This window comes from Zonotrichia leucophrys, chromosome 1, assembly GCF_028769735.1.
Source record: "Zonotrichia leucophrys gambelii isolate GWCS_2022_RI chromosome 1, RI_Zleu_2.0, whole genome shotgun sequence".
Classification (NCBI taxonomy): Eukaryota; Metazoa; Chordata; class Aves; order Passeriformes; family Passerellidae; genus Zonotrichia; species Zonotrichia leucophrys.
In genome coordinates, this window is record NC_088169.1 from 5,728,008 (window position 1) to 5,751,098 (window position 23,091).

Consider the following 23,091-nt stretch of genomic DNA (forward strand, 5'->3'; position numbering starts at 1 on the left):
ATCAAGTAGATTCCCAGCGGCGGCTTTGCAGAGAGAGTACAAGACCTGAAAGCAAAACTGCTTTGGGTTTCAACAGAGCTCCCTAAAATGAGATTTGCTTTTTATGTGTCACTTTCTTCCTCCCCTTGCTCTCTGCTCTCAAAGCCAGCGAGGTGATGTGGGGATGATCCTTCAAAAGCCTTGAGAATGAGGAACAAGGTGGAGATGACAGATCCATCACCTCGGACATGCATGACTCAAAGGCATCCCAGCCCTTTTGCACAGCAGAGTCTCTTTTTAAATATCCCAACAGCAAAATGGTCAAGCCATAGGGCACCCTTCTGAAAGCACATTCCTGACACTTGTATAGGAATGGTTTGGGAAAAGGGGGAATATTTAACAGAGGTAACTCATGGGGGAAGAAGCTGTGACAGCAGTGGTTCCTCCCAAGCGGAGTTTCGGTAGAAAAAACCCGATGTGTGGTCAGCATCTTTATTTCGAGCATGGCAGGATCCTGAGGGACAGCGCAGCTCCGCCCTCACTCAGACCCCGCAGTTCGGGGGTTTGGGGAGAACAGGGGGGGCGCAGCTTTGGGGCTGGAAGGGTCGCAGGGCTCAGCCGGGCAGCTTCACCCCACACAGGCCGCAGGAGAAGTTCCTGGGACAGCCTGTGAGGAGCCTGCAGCGCGGCTCCCGCACTCGGGGCTCCCCGGGGGGCGGCTCCCGGGGGCACCCCACAAGGCAAGGGGGCTCGCAGCTCCAACAGCCGAGGCAAGGGACTCCCCCAAGCCCGGGGAGCAGCGCCCTGAGGCGACCCCAGAGCGAGCACCAAGCACTGCCCGAGGGAACGCGGCACAAACCCGACCGCCGCCGCGCCCCTCATGGCGGAGCCACTTGGTATCTCCCTCCTCCCCCCACCCCTAGCAGTGGTTTCACCCCCCCGCCTCACACACGGCGAGGGGCGTGGCCACACCCCCCACGGTTTTCCCCGCCCTCTCATCCATATTCATGAGGGAGAGACGGGCGGCCCCAATGCGGAGGGGCGGTGCGCCCAAGCCCCGCCCCCGAGCGATGAATATTGATGAGGCGCGCCGTGGCGTCGGGGGCGGCGCGGGCGGTGATTGGCCGGGCGCGGCGGCGCGCGGTGACGCGCGCGGCGGCGGTGCGGGTCCCGATTGCTGCAGCCGCTTGTCAGTGTGACGAAGATTGGCACCCGAGGTAAGCGCTGTCACTCAAACCCCGCTCCAGCCCCGCCGTCCATCACGGCGCGCCCGCCGCCCGGGCACGGCCGCACCGGGGAAGCGGCAGAGCGGCTGGGGAAGGGGCGAGCGGGGCGGCGGCGGCGGCGAGGGGAGAAAGGGGCACCCGCGCTCCGCCGCCGCTCGCACGGACCGGGGGGTTTAAGGGGCGGTGGCGGGCGCGGGGAGGGGAAGGAGGGGAAAAGCAGGGAGGGGTGGGGGGGGGGGAGCGAAGCGAGGAAGGTTCTGGAACGGCCGCCGTGCGCCCGTTGTGTCCCGGCGGGGGCGCGCGCGGGGAGGGGACGCGGGAGCGCGCGCGGGTCCGCGCGGAGGAGGAGGAGGAGGAAGAGGAGGAGGAAGGAGATGGGGGCGATGGGATGGGGGGGGAAGGAGGCAGAGAGGGAGGGAAGGAGGGAGAGGAGGCGACGCGGTGCTTAAAGGGGCAGCGCCGTACCGGCCGCTCCTCGGAGGCGGGGGGGAAACGGGGGGCGCTCCGGGGCCGCAGCTGCTGCTCCCCGCTCTCCTCCTCTCCTCTCCCTGCTGCCATCCCGCTGCCCCGGCACACCTGCCCTGCCCGGGGGGCGCCGGAGATGTGCCCCGCTTTGAGGGATGTCCCCCCGCTCTGGGGGATGCTCCCCTCGCCTCCCGGTCACAGCGAGCGGGGCCCGGCCGGGTTTGTCCCTCGTTCCCGGCTCCGTTTCGCCGTGACCCCGCGCTCTCCCGGCCGGGCTGCGAGCTGACACCTTCCCCGCAGCCAGGCCCGGGGCTGCCGGGTGTTTACGCGGCCGCAATTAGGAGCTGAGACTTGACACTGGCCAGAGGCCCTGCTGGGGATGTGTGTAAACAATAATAAATCAAGCGCTGGTTTTATCCCCGAGTGCTGCCTCGCTGAGCCGCGTGTCCCCTCGCTGGCTTTCCTTCGCTCCCACCACGCCGGAGTTGGTCAATTAACAATATAACAATATGAGTAGTTAGCACATTCCTGTGATAATTATCTGTATAGCTTATTGCTATTTTAAAATATATAATTTATTAAATATTTTCTTAAATGGTGATATGTAGTGGAATTTTATAGACAGGTCACAGTATTGGCTTATTTTTTTAATCTGCTGCTGCTGAAGTTTTTAGTCCCTTTTTGCAGTTTTGTCTGAGTAAATGGTGTGGTTTAGGGAGGGAGAATCCCAGAATTATTTGAATTGGAAGAGACCTAAAAGCTCATCTTATTCCAGCCCCCTGCCACGGGCAGGAACACCTTCCAAAATCCCAGGTTGCTCCAAGCCCTAATGTCCAAGCTGGCGTTGGACACTATCAGGGATGGGCCAAATAATTTATTAGGGCAGTAAATAATTGGGCAGTAAATAATTTATTCCTAATACAAGACACTATATCTGGTATGAAACCCTTAAAAGTGAATAAATTGCTGGTTTGTTGACTTTTTTTTTCCCCACTTGCACTTGCATGCTGCCCAGGCAAGATTCATTTTTTTGTCCTTGCCCCTCTTTGGAATAGGTTGTGAGCATTCCATTAAACAGATCCCAGGAACAGGGAACATGGCATTGTGTTCTGGATGTTGGAAAACACTTGGGCCAAAATCCTGTGGAGGAAAGCAAGAGGCTGTAGGTCACTCTCAAAGTGTGCTAAATATCTCATTTATGTTTGGTTTTTTTTAATTAAAAAAATCCTTTCTTAGTTTTTACAAAAAATTGCACATTTTGTTAGCTCCTAATTTTATTCTTTTATTGTGCATAATTTTATTATGCACAAAATTTCATGAGTGTAGATTGTTTGATGAGGAGAATTGTAAGAAGTGTGGCTTAGGAAATGCACCCATCCTGCTGTTCTGCATATTGTGCCCACACTCACAGGCTGTTCCCTGTCCTCTGTGGGGTATAATTGTTCATGGGCTGTGGGGTTACATCCTTTGGCTGGGTCTGTGTGGTGTGAGATGGCTTCTGCAGCTGGATGGAGCCCTGGTCAGCCCCTGTTAGCTCCATGTGTGAATTTTATGGATTACACTCAACCAGGAAACAAGATGTGATTGTATCAGAAATCCATCCTTACATGGATTTCCAGGCTCTGTCATTGCTACAGTATCAAATCCATTTTGAGTGCATTTTCTGTCAAGTAAAATTGCAGATTTATCCTTTTCTGAGTGTGTGTAATCACATACAGAATAATTACATTCGAATTTTCGAAAATTTCTGATATAAAAAAATCCCCCAAACACTTCACATAATCTATTCAAAATAATTATTTTCCTCACAAATGTTCTATCTTCAGTTTATTTTATGAACTATAGAGTATATTTTTTTCACTGTCACCACTTGATATATTTTCTTATCATCTCATAATTAAAGTATCCACAGGAAAACTTCAGTGTAGCTTTTACTGTGTTTTCTTTACATGATCTCCAGTTCAGTGGTGATGGGCAGAGCTCAGTGTGCTGCAGGCACAGGGTAAATAGGGAAAATAACAGAGTAAAAAGGGAAAGTCACAGGGTAAAAAGGGAAAGTCTGAGATTTTCCAGGCTCAGATCATTTCTCATTGATCTCCCCAGTGGATTTTGGCCATGCATTTTTTTTAAATGTGTTTTTCAGAAATTTTTTCTTGTTACCATTTCCCATGTGCTCATAGAAAACCCAAGAATTCATCACATTTTAAGTACATTGTTGCTGTTCTTAGGGTTGGTGGGGATTTTGTTTTGTATTTGGAAATTTCATTTTGGCATGTAAAAAGTCAAGCTGGTATTAAGTACTTACAGCTTTGATTTGTACTCTTAATACAATTTATAATATTTGGGTTAAATAAAAATAACATTTTAAAGCTAAATCCTTGCAATTTTCCATGATAGGACTGAAAGGAGTTTAGAATAAATTAAATATAAATTTAATTTATTTTAAGTGCTTTAGTCTTATAAAATGGTAAGTCTTCTGGAAGCTGTAATTTCTTCTTCAGAATTTTTCAACTGTATTTTTTCCAAGCTTTCCCACTGTATTTTTCTATGCTGTAAATGCAGTGCTCTAATAAATCCCTGATAATTCTGATTGCTACCACAGCAAGTTTGGGAGTGTTCAGGAGCAGTTCAATTTCCTGGAAAAGAGGAATTCTTTGGTGGAATGAAACCCTGTGTTAGTGACCGAGGGTGGCTGATCACAGAGCCACCACTGTGCCACTGGAACTGCCTGTTCTAATGGCCATGGCAATGTCCTGAGAGGAGCAGCCCAAATTGTATTTCAGAATATTATGTTGTGGTCTGGCAGCCAAATGTTCCCTCTGCAAAACTGGCACATATGTGAAAGCTTACAGTAAAGCAGATTAATATTTTTATTTTGGTCTAAGTAAGACCAAATGCAATTTTTTGTGTGTGAAATTAAAAATGTTGCAAATGTTACTTGTCTTGCAGCAGCAGCAGCAGCTGGTTACTTCACTTCTCACTTGTTCAAAGAGTCTGTAGGTTTAAAAATTAGAAGTCTCAGTGGGGTTTATTTTGCTACAGCTCAGTGCTGTACAAAATGTAAAACAACTTACTGCTCTAAGCAAGAGGATTCCAAGAGCAAGGAGAAAAAGCTGCTGATGGAGTTCTTTCATTTGCTTACTTGAGGACAGATGTTGCCAGAATCTTTTACCCAGGCCATTTTAGATGTCCCCAAGGGAGTTGAACAGTGAAATATTCACACTTGTGGCAGGTTGTTCACTTTGCTCACTGTGAGGTGGTTTCATGCCAGAACTGTGGGACATGGGATTCACCAGGTAGATCAGGGGTGGGGTGGAAAATATAATAATGGCACAGTGGACCTGGAAATGCCAGTTTTGTTGTTATGGCACATTTTTATCAAACTGCTGAGGGGCAGTAACTTGGTTCCCCTGCCAGCACTGAGGGGATCCCACATCATGTATGGCACTGGAAGGCAAATGTGGGTGCTAAAAATGGAAATAAAATTCAGATCTTGTGCTGGCATGGTTGGTTCTCGTCCTCCACAGGAACACAGTGTTTGGGGTTTGATGTGGCAGCTGCTCCAGGCCGTGCTGTTCTCATTTTTTAGTACCTTGGTGTACCAAAGAGGTATTTGCTGTTAAACCTGAGGGCTGTTTAAGTACACAGAGAGTCAAAAGGTGATTTTTGAAAATGGGAGCGGAGTGTGATGATCACAGACTGTCCCTCACCCTGCTGTGCCCAGGGATCTGCAGCTCTCCTTGCAGCTAATGGGAAATTCAAGCAAAAAGTAGAATATGGCCGTTTACTTCTGGTATACTGTAAGAGGGATCCATTTCTTTTAAACCTCCAAATTCCAATTTTTATTTTATTGGTGAGGTTTTGGAATTGCCTGTGTTTTTTCTTGATGGCAGAAGAAGCTAGGAAGTGTGGCTGTACTTCACATCCTGCTTGGCTTTTTATGAGTTACACAGCAAACAAAGCAAAGGGAAAAGGATATTATCATACTTGCTGAAAAATAAACCCCCAAGCCTTTTATATTCCAAGGAAACAGAGGCAATTAAAGAACAGAAATTGGATCTTTACATGTTTTTGACACGCCTAGAGAACAGGGGCATGAAAATGTGTGTGCTGTGTTGTATGATTTTATAACTAAAGAACTTTTGGGTCAGTCTGTGATCACTTAATTTATGTTTTATGTGGTCTAGACCATGATAGTAGCAATACTAGAAGGAAGTTTACCTGGTTATCTTTATTATTATTATTATTGTTATTTTGAGGTGTTGATTTCAGTAGCTTTATTCTTATTCCTACTGAAATTTGCCACAATGAATATGTTTGAGCAGGGTTATTCTGCCAACTTAAAAATGACTCAGCATCTTGAGAGTGACTCTAAGTAAATATGTTCATTTATAAGAAAGGCAGGATTCTTCTTATTTAAGAGCATATCAGCAGCTGGGTTGTGGATTTTAGTGTTGCAGAAGGGAAAGGATTATATGCATTCACACGGAGCATTTGGCTGCTCATTGAGAACCTCCAACAGACCAAAACTTCTTGGAAAACCTGCTTTAGATGGTACTGGGCAAATATTTATAATCTAAATTACCTGAATATTCTGTGAGTGTCCTCCTGTCTGTTGGTCCTTGCATGTCACCTGCCTGTGCAGGCATCACCTGGGCCAAGCAGTTCAGCATGATGCAGCTCACAGCAGCAGGTGATGGGTAAGTTTAACCCTAAATTGTGTTTTTTTACCCCAGAACACTTGGGCAGCAGTCATAACTCCTGGGAGGATGGAGATTTTTGTTTGGGAGAGGTGGGAAGCAAGAGTGGAGCAGGAAAGGAAGAGTTTTTATTTCATCCTCACTTTAAAAAGAAAATAACAGTTCATTTTAACACCTAAACTCAGTAGCAAGACAAAGCTAATTGTTCAGGTTTGGCCAAATGTTGGAGTCAGAACGGGGAAGATTCTGGAAAAGTTTGTGATGGATTGGAATTGGATTTCACAGAGCATTGCAGGGCCAGGATTTTCTGTCACTTTCAGGTCCAAGTTAATGCTTGATTCATTAATGGGGTTGTTATTCCAGAAATCATTAAAGATATAAAAATTAAATAATGGTAAGGGAACATCTTGATCTTGATGAATTGTTTAAATGCTAAAAATGTGTAGAGGGCATTTTTTTATCCATTCAACATCCAAAGTCCATTTTAAATGCATTTATTATTTAAATAAAAACTCCTTTTCACGCTTCAATAGCATCAGGAATTCACCCTTCATAGAATAATTGGAAACTTTTATGGTTTTATCATAAAAAGGTTGGAAAACATAACATGTGCTTACACAAAGTGCTCACATTGTAAAGTATTCAATAGCAATAAAGGCAGAGAGACTGGTGGTTATTCTGTGTCTTCCTTATGAAACCACAAAATATAAACACAAAACAAGATTCGTTTCACTCATAGTTTATTGGGTGCTGATGCAAGTCATGATTAAAATAGGATTTCCTGTTGCTTTGGATTAATTTGCCTGGAAGGAGATGGTTGCATGAGTGTCTCCAAAATTAGGAAATTTGAGATGTGCTCGTGTGGATTCTCCAAAGGCTTCAGTGGCAGAGGGATGGATTTGTGTCTGGGGCATAAGCAACCCTGTTTATCCATGTGGGGAATGCCAGAGAAATGATGAGACTGGTGGAGTTCTCACCTTTTTTTTCCTGTTTATTGAGTTGTTTTTGTCTTTTTAAAATGAAATTTGGTTTGAAAAAGTAATTAAATATCAGTAAGCTGTACAGGATCGGTTCCAGCTGTGGAAGTGCTGATACACATCCTCTGGGATGTAAGGAGTGTTTGGAATCTTTCCAATGCCACCCTCCTGTCACAAGAGCAGCAAGGCAGATGTGACACCATCTTCCTGATTTTTGGGTCCAACATGTTCTGAAAGCACATTGGGTAAAAACTGAGGGCAAAAACTCCTTCTCTGTCCTGTAACAATAAATATGTGTGAGGATTCATGATGTGAGTGTGAGGATTCTCATGCTGCACCCATAAAGTCCTTCTGTTTGTAGTCTTAAGAATAGAGAAAAAAAAAAAGGGAATCTTCATTTATTATGTGAATATTGATGGTGGATGAGAGTGATGGGAAATATTTTTGCTCCCTCATACCCTAATCCCTCAAGAGTCTTGGAACAATTAAAGAGGGAGGTTTCCTTTCCCCCAAGTTTTGTTTTTCTCTGGCCAAAATTGCTGTTTAGTCCCCCTAAATTCCTTACTATTTCTTTATGGGGCTAATAAAGCAGGGTTAAATTGCAGTGTGAATTGGGTAGGAGAGTGAGATGCTGCAGGAAGTTCCTTGAATTTGAGGATCTTTCCATAGTCAGAACAATGAGGATTCCATTTTGCAGAAGGTAGGAGAGCAACCTGAGGATTTCCTTCCAGAATTTCAAGAGCTGCCTGAGTGCAGGGTCCCGGGCATACATCATTTTATGACTGGATTGAGTAGAATTCCTCATCTTTCTCATCCTTGTTTAAAATGACTGTGGTAAATTGGTGATGACATGGAATCAGGAATGTGAGCCATGTTTTTGCACCTTTCCCTAGAAGTATGCTGGTGTACCCACCAAGGATGTGTGCAGAATCAGAACCTGGAGTTCTTCACTCCAAGATCCCCTAAGTTTTATTTATATTGTTGTGCCTGGAGAAATCCCTATGATCTGTGCATCCTTAATATTCATTTTATCAGTTAACAGCATATGCAATTTTAGCTTATAAAGTGGCACATTTTTTATATATATATATTTTTTAATTTGGTACTTGCAAATAGGAGAATTTATAGAATTAAATTAAACATAGAGTGAGTTGCTAAAGGAGCACAAATCTTGTAATGAGATGGTTTGTTGTTGGTCATGCTGTGTGACAGTGTGTGCTGGTGCTTGGGAGGTGGCCTGTGGTGTGAATATTTTGTATGGATTGTTAAGATCTGAGATGGAGGGATGTGAAAAGAGGATGCTAGGAAAGATTAATGGGATAACAAAGCAGTGGATGCACTGTTGGAGAGGCCTTGCTGAATAAAGTCACTATTATATAGCATCAATGTTCAAAATCCTACATGTAAAGAAAGGTTGATGGTAGCTTGGGGTGTAGCCTGTATTTCTGCAGAAATTCAACTTTAGTTGTGGATTTTAATTTATTTTTAATTTTCCATTTCTTAAAAGTATAATTTGCATTCATTTTTTTTAATGTAATCTCATATTCATCAAGATTAACATATAAATAACTGTATTGCACCACCAAACAATAAAGGGAACAAAGTGACACAGAATAAATCTCATTTTACTGCAGCCCAAAATTGGTTTTGTGGCTTTTTAGGGCTTGACTCCCAGGGCAATTGCCAGCATAGCTGTTGTAGAGTAACTGAGTGGCTGTGTCTGTGGGATGGAATCCCTGAGGCTGGTGTTATGTTCCTGAACAGGAACATTGTCTTTCTTAAAAGTATAATATTCTAAATAATGACTGTACTTTTTAAGTACATGAGACAGAGGAAATGGAAACCACCTTGGGTGCTGAATGAGAACATTCTAATTGAGCACATTTTTAATAAACTTGTCTGCATCAACTTCATATTGATTTGTTTGTCTTAATTTCTGTGAATGACTGTGCGTGGGCAGGTCAGTGGAGATGGAGATGAACTGCAGCAAAGGTGGAATGAATCCTGGATGTTGGCACGTGTGCTCTACTTACTGCTTCATTATTTGAATCAATTATTGCCATCATTATTTGAATCTATAAAAATACATGGATCTTAATGTCTGCTGATATTTGTTCATGTGAATGTGCTCACAGGTGTTTGCTTCCTGTGATCTGAAATGCAGAATGAGAGGGTGACTCAAACGAGGGCTCTTCAGTGCTTGAATGAACAAGTTCCTATTTGACTTTGTAGTTAAAATCTCAGTGCTGATTCACCTTCTGAGACACAAAGCAAGTTGCCTTTTGTTTTGGTTTCATAGTTAGGTATTTTTATTATGATTGGCGTTACTTTAAAGCTTGTGTGCCATAGGAATTAAAGGAAAACAAAAATTGGCAATAGCAAGTCCAGGTGAAGACTCCACAGTGCCTGGGTGTTGTCTCCACCCTGTAACAGGTGTATCTGCTCCCTCTTCCTTTTCCCACTGAAATGTGCAAGACATCATCATCTGCAAGCTCAGATCTCTTGTCTGATATGTTTTTGGGTTTAGCAATATTAAATGTTGCCCAGTGTCTCTTTGAAATGGGCAATATCACTGCAACATCCTCTGGCTCTTCTCAGCCACATCCTTCCCTCTGCAGCAGCTTTCACCCAGACCTGCATTTCTTTAGCACCTCTCTGTTCCTGCACTGGATATCTCATAAACTGCCTGGAAATTTGCTTTTCCCAGAGTTTCAGCTGAAGGCTTTGCAGGCAAGGGCTACTTCTTCATACACTGAATATTGTGTGACCAGATCTGGCAGCAGTTCTTGGCTGCAGTTATTTCTGAATGCAGGAGCAGGATTTTCAGATTTTCAGTAGTTCTCCTCATGTCTGAGCCGAGACAAGGAATGGATAATTCATCCATTTATCAATCCTGATTTATCTGTCAGTGACCTCTGTTCTGATGATACCATGAATAGTGAGAAGTCTTTTATTTGAAAGTAGCCCAGTAAATTGAAGTGAGAATGAGTACCAAAATGCATGGCATGTGAGGAAGGGAGTAAGAGGGTTACACTGTCCTCAGAACAGAGTTAAGCTGCAAAAATGAGAGAAGCCCATTTTCTGAAGACATAGATCTTTGATAGTTTAAGGAAAAGTGGTAAGAACTTTTAGTGTGCCATCTGCTCCTTGAACCTTCAGGACCAGGTCTGTCACTTTGGGCTGCAACTCCTTCTTGCTCAGTGTTCAGTCTCTAACCAATGGCTGAAACTTGAACTGCTTTAAAACTCCTCACATACCTTCCCTGCCCTGTTTAGAACCAGGTTTCATGAACCAGAGGTGGCATCTGGATTGAGTGGCCCTTCACATTTTGTTTTTCTGTAAACTTGTCTGAAAAACATCACTTCTTGGAAAACAACACGTGCATAAATTTTAATTAAATTAAAGATCAATTGAAAGACCAATTTCATTTTACTTTCAAAAATGTTGGAGTTACTTCTCTCTAGTTCTTATTGTGAACTATGTGAGAAACAGAGATAATCAGATTCAAGATCTCAGCTGTGTTTTAGCCATCATTTAATTTCTGGTGGCCTCTGTGCAACCTTAGTGTCTGGAACTTCTCCTGAGATGGTTTTTTAATGCTTTCCAGCAATTGTGTTTTCTAAATATGTTTTCACAATCTTTGCTACTTTGCTTTCACAATCCTTACTACTTTTTAAAAGTAGCTTCACTGTATCAAATGAGTGCTATTAAATGTAATTAAAGTGATTTTAAGTCATAATTTTTGGAAAACTTTTTAAAATGGCCAAATAATCCTGTAGCAGAACCTGTCCTCACAGAAGACAGGATCCTAACAATGGCACATTTCTAGCATCATGCTTTGATTTTATCATGGATGGGATTCAAATGATGATGATGGAGATTTAAATGGGGAGGAAAAAAATCTCTCACCTTTCTTGATTTCATGCTAATTTTCACAACAGTGGTGGGTTACTCCTATTTGCATTTCATGGTGTTATTTTTGGGATGTGTCTTGTCTAGTCTTGGCAGACAGACACCGAGCCAAGGAGTAAAATATGAAAATTTAACAGTGAGGGAGTTATTATCCAAATGGAGCCTTCTGTTAGAGGTGTCAACAGACAAAGGTGAATGTAGAGAATGAATGGAATAAGATGAGAGAAAGATCAAATAATGGGATAAGAAGTTCAAGCGTGGGATAATGGGTGTGATTAGAGATTATTAAAAATGCAAAGATTTGCAAAATGTGCAAAAAATTCCTGTCTGTTCATTAACACTTGATGAGGGAACCACATAATAAAACAATTTTAAAAAAATCATATTGAGTCTTAGAATGCTTGTTCTAAGGTGTTATTTTCTTCTGACTATTTCTCTGTTGGTTTTTAGGTTTCTGTCTTCCACCTTGTACATAAGTGGGATCTCTGTGCTGGAACAAGAAAATGTCTTCAACTCATTGAAGGAAAGGGGTGAGCAGCTTTCTCATGGCCAATACTTTATCTTCTTTAGAAAACAGCTGCCCTGGAAATAAACATCATCCTGTATTGTGTTGAAAAGGAAGCCAGTTCTTGTTGCTTTTCATGTGTCAGAGAGAATTGATTTTTGTTTCTTTTTAACTTGCTGTGTGAATGTAAGCATCTAATGTTACATAACAAGTGCCAGGACTAAAGTTAAATAAGAATGAACAAAGAGCCATGCTGAATCTGCCAGTCATGCATTTCTCTCTGAAGGACTTCAAAGAAACATGTATGAAGGAAAATGAGAAGGAATGATTACTTGTTAACAAGTCTGTTGGGCAGTTCCCTCACAACCCTAAGAGGGCTGGTGGTTAGGTCGTAGCCCGAAGCGTAACTATTTATATCTCTTCCAAACATCTGTTGTAGCCTGTATATGTTAAAAATGATACCACTGATCTCCAGCAGCTCCCTTGTACCTTCTGTTAACGTTACTGGGTGGTCCCTGTGCCCTTAATTATGAGGGAGTAAGTGGAACGAGCCAGGAGTGGAGTGATGAATGTCAAGTGATCACTTTGTGTGTGTGTTTCAGCTCACATTTAATCTCTTCACTTACATACTCGACTTGCACAAGCTCTCCACATTTCTAATTATGATTACCCTCTTCATTTAGCTTCCTTTCTGCTTTGCATTTTCCTTCATACTTTATTTTATAAAAGACCTCTCTTTTTTTTTTTCCTTTTGCTTTGTAGACCATGCTCTTTTATGAATTCCCTTTCACCACAGGTATCAGTGGAGTTTCTGATTGCAGGTCGTGCATCAGCTTCCAGTTACATGACCTTGGGTTTTCTACACATTTTACTTTCAAAATAAATAGAATGAGAGTTAGTTCTGTTCTGTTTGAAGCTGACCAGCAGACTCACCCTCAGGTTATTTTTGTTATTTGTAAATCTTTGAATATAAAATTAAAACACACATTTTCCCCTGTGCTCTCGATTTATCTCATAAAGAATAATTGGTATTTTGAAAGCTAAGAGATTCAGAAGTAATTTATTCTTGGGTTCACCTCAGATACCCAAACATTCTGTGTGCTGAGGCAGAGTTGGTAGGTTGGAGGTGGTCTGGGAGCTGAGGATGGACACAGAGCAGGTCAGCCAAGAGCAGGGCTCCTTGGAGAGCACCACAACAGCTTCAGACCACGTCAGCTGCTTTCCATCACAGCCACCTTCAGCAGGGAGAGGCTGAACCAGCCTGTGACTGGGTGTAAAAAGCATCAGAAACAGCCACACGTGTTGTGTGAGCTCGGTGGAGGAGCTGTGTTAGTAATTAGCTGTGGCACTGATAAACATCTGGGAGCGATAGCAGCCTGAGCATCTGCTGGGGCTGGTCCTGCTGACGAGCCTGGTGCTGCATCCCAAATGAGGCCCGGAAAGCCAAATCTGTAAATACCTTCTCAGTTACTTTCCTTCCAGTTTAACTCACTTTGTTTCTTGTCTCTACTGAGTAATGAGGAAATGTTTCTTTTTAGTGAGCAGAAGTAATTCCTCAGTTAATTGCCTCGATTTAAGGGTGTGATTAGCTCAATTTGTTCTTCTTGATTTGCAGTGGTTGTCTTCACTAAATCTCATCAGTTCCTATCTTGCCTAATAGCTTAATCTTTTTCTACTGTAATTATAAGTCAGAGGGGAAGCTCTTATGGGAAATAAAGGAAATACCCATGTAGAATGCTTTCCAGTCATTCCCCTGGGAGAAAATATGGCAAAAGTCCTTCTAGATGCAATAATTTATGGATCTAGCTCAAAGCTGTGCACCTCCTTTCTTCTTTTGTGTGGCCTGAGGGCCTTCCAGATGTGGAACGTCTCTTCATTATGGAAATCTGGAAGGAGGGGTTAGTCCAGCTTGTCTTGTTCTCCAAAAATTCTTGCCATGTCCTACTGTCTTTACCAATTTACATGTATTATCTTTGTGGCCTCCCTCTCCAGGTTTTTCTTCATGCCACAAATATGATTTTACATCCCTGTGAACTCTTAAGACTTTCTTGCTCTTCTACAACTTGTACTTTTCTCATTTTTGCCTAAGAATTTCATCTTTCACAGTTAAACAATTTCTTTAGCAGTGTTTTCTGTCCTTTTCTTAGCTTTAAAATAATCATTAAATAGTGTTTGCGCTTTCTTTTTTGATCATTTCAACTGTTCTGCTTTTATTTTGAGGGTAGTCTGGTCCATGCTTTGGATGTCACAGTCATAAATTAAATGTCTGTCTTTTGAGAAGCAAGAAAAGCAGCATTTTCTATGTGTCTGTAAACTCTGTCAATAGAGACAGGCACTTGCATTGGCTGTCAGCTGCCATTTATGAAAGAAAACAAATGTTTAAACATCAGACAAATGCCTACAGGGCTGATGCTTCAGAATGTGATCCCTTAAAGGATTTTGAGAGGTGTCTCACTTATTATGGCAAATGCTGATTTAACTTTTAACACTAAATGATTTGTAACTGTAAAAAAGGTTTAAAATATGAAGTACTTCTATCAATGAGTGCACTTTGGTTGTTCACTTTGTATTTTTAATTTTGGTGGAGAAATCAGTAATGTTTTTGGAGTTTCAAAGAAAGAATACTGATGTTCTGTAAAAATAGATATAACCTAGTTTTTAGAGGAAACCAAGCTTCCGTCATCTTAGTAAACTTCTCTGGTCTTTGAAGCAGTTTAAAAAAGATTTTAAAAATTGCACTCATACTTAGGAATTACATTGAGTGAATTTGATGCAAAGTGAGATTGAGGTTTCTCCTGAGGAGTTTGGTTTGTCTCTGTGCCTGGAACTGTTGACAAAAAAGGGAACCTTGAAATTTGTCCTGTGTTTGCAAAATGAAACACTCACTTGAGACTGTTATAATCTGTAGGGGAAAATATCCAGAAATGTAAAAATTGCTCTTAAAAATGGGCATATGCAGTAGTCGTATGCAATAAGGGAAGGACTTAAAATACTTGAAAAATTTGTAGTGATAGAATATTTTTCTTTCAATGTGTTCAATTTCAGATCTTAAGGTGGTGAAAATTTTAAAACTTAGTTCTTCAATACTGACATAAGTGACAAAGAGCAGAAAGCCTGGAATTATTACCTGGATATAATGTTTTTCAAGACATGAGCTCTGACTTCTTTTTTAATGAGGATTTTTTTAATAGTAGCTAAACATTAGAACTCCTGTGTGTCAAGGAAAATTGACTTCTGTGTTAATAGTTACTGGTAATAGCTTAATGAGTTACGTGATTTCAGTTGTAATGGCTGCACATCTGACAAGAAAATGAAATGTGAAGTAATAATTTGTTGGCTACACTCTATCTGGTGGTGGTGCTTTGCTAATTTATTTTTTTTAAATTATGGTATGTCTTAATTTAAAAATGTTTAACTCATCTGGGCAGCAAACTCCAGCTAATGCTGAGAGAGAATAATTTGATGCATTTGCTTATGTTTAAATCCTATTGTAATTAATATTTCCTAAAGTATCAAATGTCTCTGAAATTGAGACTTCTGAATTCCTAGATTCCTTTTGAAACGTTATAATTACATGGGCCCAATTGTTTAAAATTTGTTTGATATTGTTCCATTCTTTGTTGAACCTTAAATGACTTGGATGGCAAATTCCTGGTGTCAGAAGTGATTTGAGGCTTGGTCTCTCAAAGTAGTTTCTGCTCTACTTTAGGATCTGGGATTCACACCCAAAAGTGAACAGGATATTCCTTAACATTTTGCATTTGGTTCATAATTTTTAACTGTTATTTTTTCAGTTACAGTGATGCTCAGTGGGTCGGGAGCCTTTTAAAAACACAGAAACACAAACCTGCCCATTTCTAGATTTCATGTATGACCTTAGAATGTCAGTTCAGTAGTAGAGAAATTAATGCTAAAATTCACTTCAGCTTGTGAGTATAAAAAATCCTCAGCCTCTTACTAAAAAATTTTACTTGACAATATAAAAAGAGACAATGAACTTTTTGCTTATAAAACCTGTTATATTTCCAAACTGAATTAATTTTTTGTTTGAATTTGCATGTGGCTGTTGTTGCCAATAAACTCTCTGAGAGGTGTGCATAAATCTGAATATACCTTTATTTTTTGTTCATCCTTTAGAAGTGGATTCTAAGTGGCCCCTTTTTAACTGACTGTTTGTTTTTCTTTAAAGACTATTTGTTCACACTTATGATGATTTGACACAATTAATGTCTCACTAACCATGATGGCAACACAGACATTAAGTATAGACAACTATCAAGATGGACAACAGGTAGGTGTGTTTTCATTTCTCTAGGAACTAAATACACGTAGGAAGAGGGGAAAAAATTAGTGATTTTCCTTAGTGCCTGCTTTGGCATTGTTTAAGCTGGAATAATGAAACGTAGTCATGTATGTCTGGTCATGTTTCTTTTTTGTACAACAGGCTGTGTAATTTTACACTTTAAATTGCTAAATTAAAATGCTGTTAACTGGAGGCAGTTTGTGGGGTGGCCCCTGTTCTGAAGATCAATTTTTCTGTTACTCTGTGTCAGCCCTGAGCAATAACTGCAAATACTTCTGTCAGCAGATGGCAACAATGGGGAACAGTCAGAAAAAACCCAGCAACTTTCCACATCTTCTATAAAATGTTCATCTGAATGCAGTCAGATTTTTGATTTTTAGTTTTATCATTTGTTTCTTTTATTGCAATTCTAATTTCTCGCTCTCCTCTCACCTACTTTACATATTTGACTTTATTCTCCTAGTAAATACCATCCTCTGGCAGTGAAAGTAAAATATGTTTTTTTCCTAAAGAACGGATTGGGAGAGAGCTTTTTCTTCCTATTTCTTGTGTATTTCAAGTTCTCAGTGTCCAAGATAGTCAGGGAATTTAGGTACCTGCTGTTTTTCTACTTTGGAAATGGCCCACAAAAAAAACCTTTCAGTTTAAAGTGAGCTGTTCCCTCCTCCTAGGGCAATAGAACCCTCACTGAACACTCTCCCTCCCTTCAAACTCTGCAGATTTATGGCCAACATTTGTAATCACTTGTCTGAGTCATCTCCTTCTAATTTGCTCCTCCTTCCTGTCATTAGCCAAGAAATTAGTCCATTAGTTACTTTTTCTTTTTTTTTTTTTTTAAGTATTCTGGCTTGAAAATCATCTCTGCTTGCTGAGGGAGCTCTCTGCAAGGCAGGCTTCTCTCTTGGGTGGGAGATGCTGAATTTTCTCAGTTTCTGATTTTTCTAGGAGGTGGCTTGGCCCCAGTAGGTAATAAATTGCAAACCTAGTTCACCTAAACTTTAAAAATACTATAATTTTTTCTGCTGCTGTTATGTGGAAATAAATTAATTTCTGTTAAAGTCAGGTTCTCTCACAGTTTCTGGAGCTGTCAGTTCTGGCTGCCTGGAGGTCCTTAGAACAGTGTCTGTCCTCTACCTGAGATAAAAGAGAATTAAGAGAAAAGATTGCAGTGGTTTTATGTCTTTGTGCAGATGCTCAAATGGGAGAAAACCAGAGAGTTTGGGCTGAGGGGTGGAAACTGTGACTTTCACAGTTCAGGTTCCTGGAAGACCTTTTAGTCCAAAAAATATTTAGCTGGAGGTGATGGAAAAAACACTTGGAACACCTTCAAAGCACCCCAAAGGTGTGCCCAGCCTCCTAATGCAATTTAGGAGGTGCTCAGGTGAAGCTGTGGCTCTGTGGTGCTTTTCCATGGTATAAATGTGGGTTAAATGGATGTGTAGGAGGAGTTACTGCTGTTCTCCTGTAGTTTGACAGCCCTAAAATATTTGGTTCTTGCAATATGTAAAATGGAGTGCTAAAGGTCATGGGAGGTTTTGCTCCTGTAATTGAAGGACTGGAGGGACACAGAATATTTCAAATGTTCGTTTTAATGGACAAAAAAACCTAGAAGATTCTTTTCTTCAGTACCCTTATACAATGCACAGTAAAAAATAAAAAAAATAAATCTTAACAGCATAAACTTTTCTTTGCATTGATTTCATCCTAAAGGATTTTTATGCAGACATTCCCGTGAACTTTTTGGAGCAATGTACTCTAGGCTATTCCAAAAACAGCCACTTCAGAGACAAAATGCTTCAACAATTTACTAATATCTATCATTCCCATTTTAAAGCCAAATGCTAAAACTTGGAAATGACCTTTATCCATCAAAAAGTGTCAGGGATTAAAAGAGGGGTTTTGTTGCTGCTACAACTTCTTGTGTCACTGCCAAGTCACACCAACCTTCTGGCAATCTAGGAGCCCTTTGCACTGCTCTTTCCTTAGAACACAGCACCCTTATTTTACGTCAGGGCTACAAATTTACTTCTTTTTTTTTTTTTTTTTTCCTGCAGATGCAAGTGGTAACAGAGTTAAAAACTGAACAAGATCCCAACTGCTCTGAAACTGATGCCGAAGGGGTGAGTCCTGCCCCTGTAGAATCTCAGACTCCAATGGATGCAGACAAGCAGGCCATTTACAGGTAGTGATGGACTCCTGTTCTGTCTTTTGAAGGGTGAAGGATAGGGTAGAGAATTTGGGGGTTTTTAATAAATAAATAATAAGTAGCTTAAAATCAGGTGATTTCTTGGCTGTCTCCATTGTTTGTAGGGAAAGAGTGAGACCAAATAGGCTCCACTGGCATCATCAGCCAAGGAGAAACCTCCTGAGCCTGTGGGATTTTTAATTTCAGCAGTTTTAAAGGGTATTCTAAGAGTGGTTGCCAAATTTAGAAAGCTGTTTTAGCCTTTAAACTGTGGTCACTATTTGTCATATTGTTTTTATCTTTAATACAGGTTTTTACTTTTATTGTAATTAGGTCAATCTTTACTTCTTTTTCTTTAGGGATAACAATCTATTCCCCAGTAATTAGCTGAAAATGGATTAAATATTGATGTACGAGCACACTAATTTGAGATTTTTCAGTGCAAAGTGCTGTGTTAAGCAATATGCTCAGTTTTCATGGGGTTGAGTGTTCTTTCAGCTTAACTACTTTATAAAGACAGAATTATTACTGGTTTTCAAGGTAAAAAAAAAAACAACCACCAAAACAGGAAAAGCCAGACAAAACACCAAAAAAACCTCAACCTGAGGCAGAAATATGTATCCATTCATTTACAGACTTGTGCTAACAAAATCTTCTCCTCAGAGCATGATTTCACAGGAGGCCTCTGAGCACAGCCTGAATATTCTTCTCAATTTTTTAAAGTTATTTCATTATGTGTAAGTATGGCCCACATTGAAGAATAAATTCATTTTATCAGGCTTCATTTAAATCTGCATTCATCCTCTTTGTAAATCCTAAATCTCATTTCTAGTGCACTGTATTAATCTGTCTCAGTGCCACTCAATTACAGTGAATTAAACAGTCAGAGCTTTTTTTGCTTGTGATTGTTCTCTTTAATTAAATATATACATATTTTTTGCTGTATTTGCCTCTGGAGTGGGGTAAATCAAAATGAAAATAAATTTTTATCTTATTTTGCTCTAGCCAATGCTGTTATATGCAGTCTGTTCCAGAACTTGTCACATTCACATGAGTGACTGTGAGCTTTTCTGAGCTAGATGTCTTAATTTTCACATAAGTGAAAATACTTATTCATGTATTTAAACATTTTTTTTTTCTAGGCACCCACTATTTCCCTTGTTAGCACTATTATTTGAAAAATGTGAACAATCTACACAAGGCTCAGAAGGCACAACTTCTGCCAGTTTTGATGTAGATATTGAAAACTTCGTGAGGAAGCAGGAGAAGGAAGGAAAACCCTTTTTCTGTGAAGATCCAGAAACTGATACTTTGGTAAGTATTGGCTGTTTCTTTCATTTCTGAAACAACCATCACATTTGTAGCTTCTTCCTAATTTCTGATCTCAACTGGTCCTTGTAGTTTCTCCTCACATTTTTCTGCCTGTGAGAGATTCTTCTTTATGTTAATGATTAAAAACATTTTTTAAAATTTCTTCTGACCCCTTTTCCCTTTTATCTGTAAATTTACTTTGGGCTCTTCACAGTTGTTTCCTGTTCTCAGCTGACATGAATATATTGGAGAAAAACAGAAATAAATCTTTTCCATAGCCAGACTGACTCTGCAAATTAATTTTAGAGTGTTGGGTGTTTAACATATTTATCAAAAACGTGTAATTGATGTAATTTTTCTCCAATTTTATTTAAATCATGCTTCACCTAGTTAATGTGAGGGAAGAGCTGTTATAAGATGATCTTAGAAAGTCTTTACCATCTATAATTTTTTCTTTCATGTCATTAATTCCTTTAAGCTTTCTGAAAGTCATTCCTGTGATGAAGCTGTGATTTCTCTGTTTTGAATATATACCTTCCTTCAATATTTTACTCAAAAATGAGAGTTAGTTCTGTTCTGCATGAAGCAGGTCTTCTTGTTAAGCCTCAGGTTATTTTCTTCATTTGTAACTCTCAGAATCCAACACAAAATCACTGTTTTCCCATATTTCTCTAATCCATATTTCTCTAATTTCAGAAGCACATCTGAGGTCTAATAGCTGGAATGTGGTAGCTGTGGCTCAGTGGATGAGGAAAGAACAGTTCTGGTGGTTTATCTTGATTTTTGAGGTCTCTTGCAATGTTCTCATAGACAAACTGACAAGACAGGGATGAGATAAATGAGCAGTGAGGTGGACTGAAAAATGAGTGAACCCCTGGGCTCAAGGGGTTCTGGTCAGCAGCAGGAAATCCATTTGAGGGCTCCCATAAGTGCTGTTCTCCAGGGACTGATTGTGGAACCAGAACTGTGTAACATCCCCATTGCTGGCTGGGCTGATGGGGCAGGCTGAGCCCTCAGCTGGGCTGCAGGTGCTGCAAAACTGGGAGAGGGGGCTGATGCACACATGGCTCTGGCACCATTCAGGGATACTTCTTTGCTTTTGGACAAGCAGAAAAATGGGAACCTCATGGAATTCAGCAAAAAGTCCTAATAGGGGAAAAAGACAGACTGACTCATCAGGGCAAGAGGAAATGGGAATGAACTTACCCAGGAATGGGTATGAAGCACAGGAGGCTCCATTAAACATTTTTTACTGTGAGGGTGATTGAATCCTGCCCTATAGATCCCCTGAGCCCTATAGATCCTGAAATCCTGCCTCATAGATTCTTTCTGCCCCAAAACTCCTGCCCTATAGATTCCCTGTGCCCCATAGATCCTGAAATCCTGCCTCATAGATTCCTACTGCCCCATAGATCCTGCCCTACAGATCCTGCCCTATAGATTCCCTATGCCCCATAGATCCTGAAATCCTGCCTCATAGAGTCCTCTCCATCTCTGGGGCAGAAGGAATCCCAGAGGGTTGTGGAGTCTCCATCCTTGGAGACATTCAAACTCAGCTGGACATGACCTGAGGAACATGCCCTTCCTGACCTTGCTTTGAGCAGGGGGGTTGGATTAAACCATCTCCAGAGGTCCCTTCCAACCTCAGCCAATTCCAATTCTGTGGCTTCTGTGAGCCTTCAAAGATTGGTCTTCCAAAGATCCTGCTTGCCTTGGCCTGTTCCCTGTGCTTTTGGTCCTATATAAACACTCTCAGATCCAGCTTGCTTTGGTTGTAGCTGGGTCTGGTGTGTTCAAAAAGTCCTTCCTGTCATTGACCTGTTTATGGTTTCAGTTGTGGCTCTAGTGACAAAGTCTTTTGGATTATGTGGTGTTCTCCTTTGCTGATGGGCTGCACAAACCTGGCTGGTTTTGCTTGAAGTGGGTGAGGAATTGTTTATGTCCAGGATTCCATGGCTGCTGAGGTCAGTAGTGGCTTTAACTGGAACCACATTGCAAAATCCAAAATCCTTGGCATTGAGCTCCTGTCCTGTGGTCGAATTGTGAGCTGTGACTTTCTGTTACTGGATACCAATGAAACCTGAGTGCAGCTTGTCCTCTGCCTGTCCTGGAGGCTGGGAGCTCTGAACAGCTGACATTCTGACAGGCTCTCATTTGGTGTGGGGCTGTGAGCACAAACTTCTCTGAAGTTGTGAACTAGCATGGCTTTCAGTCTCTTTTCAGCTTGAATTATTGGTGCTTGCCACAGGGAAGGTTGTAGACAGGCAGTTTTTCTGCCTCCTCACATATATATATTTTTGTAGAGATTAAAAAGTCTGTTTAGTAGCAAGAAACACTGTTGTGCACATTTGTTCAATCTTCTGCTCATGCTGTCCTTCCCTTTTTAACTCCAATGTTAATTCAACCATTCATGTGAAAGGAGAAGCTGTTAATACTGATAATTAGACTGTGCTAGAAGGGTGGAGCAGAGTCAAACAAATAAGGTGTAAATGTTTGCTCAGGACGATCAACTCGGGGCCAGAGCTAAACTGACATGAACTGAGCATCACAACACTAAAGAGCCAAATTCAAGTCCTATCTGAGAGTCACAGGCCTGTTACACTAAGGAAGTTGGGCAGCTGTTTCATTTCTTTTTCCTTTTACCCCTTTGAGATGTGGCATGTAGAACTCAGCCAGACTGCAGTTTCTGTGACAGAGCTTCAACTGACAGCTCCAAAGCAGCAGAATATAATTCTTCATGAATTCTCCAGAATATAATAATGTTCCATGCTGCCTGTGGGCTAATTAAGTAGATAACAGAAATTAGGAAGGGTCACAGATAGTGATTGTAGGGTCACTTACAGTCCTGGCAATGTTCCACATTGTGCACTCACTTGAAGTGCCTTGAATACTCCACAAGAGGAGTTTGGAGTTCATCCAGAGGAGCACAGAATGTTAATCTGGGTGGCACAGGCATTAGATCAGTTTGACCAGAAAGGAAGTTCATTAAGAGCAGTGGATGCTTGTTCCAATTTGAGCAGCTCTTACTAAGCTATGGTCTAGATTATCTTGTTACTTCGGTATTATGATTCCCATTCTAAATTAATTGGTGGCTTCCTGCTTTAGTATTAAAAAGGATTTCAGCATCCACCTGAAACTTAGTTTTGAGGATACTCATAAATTGCTAAATTGCCTGTAAACCAGCTTTCAAACCTTTGTTACTATCCAGCTGGAGGGATTCTGTTCTGGGGATTCTGTTCTTCCCAGTTAAGCTCTCCAACAACATCAGTTGGTGTTTCTGAATCAGCAGGCAAAGGGTCATAGTCAGACCAGGAGAATTGTTACCAGGCCTTTTTACGAGAATTGTTACCAGGTCTTTTTTACTTCTGTAGGGTCTCCCCCAGGTCTGGCTGCAATCCTGGGCCATGTGCTCTGGGATGACCCTGTGGTTCATCCTGCAGATCTCCTGTTTTCAAATCCTGTGGGAAGGAATTGGAAGCTGAAGGCTGTGCTTGTGTTCTTACTAGTCTGGAAATGTGCTTTCCTAGA

General features: G+C 41.2%; 1 protein-coding gene across 2 annotated transcripts in view; it reads left to right on the plus strand.

Moving 5' to 3' along the window:
- The first annotated feature begins 1,093 nt into the window (after positions 1–1,093).
- The window catches only part of PKNOX1 (PBX/knotted 1 homeobox 1), a 36,375-nt gene continuing 14,377 nt past the window's right edge, over positions 1,094–23,091 (plus strand). The window contains exons 1-5 of one of the 2 annotated variants that reach the window (XM_064705938.1): positions 1,094–1,196; positions 11,710–11,789; positions 15,954–16,055; positions 18,122–18,249; positions 19,395–19,566. In XM_064705938.1, the coding sequence (XP_064562008.1) occupies positions 16,005–16,055; positions 18,122–18,249; positions 19,395–19,566 (351 nt within the window). In that variant the 5' untranslated portion in view covers positions 1,094–1,196; positions 11,710–11,789; positions 15,954–16,004. Of the gene's footprint in view, positions 1,197–11,709; positions 11,790–13,081; positions 13,216–15,953; positions 16,056–18,121; positions 18,250–19,394; positions 19,567–23,091 lie in introns of those variants that run through there. The other variant, XM_064705946.1, reaches the window with a different exon arrangement.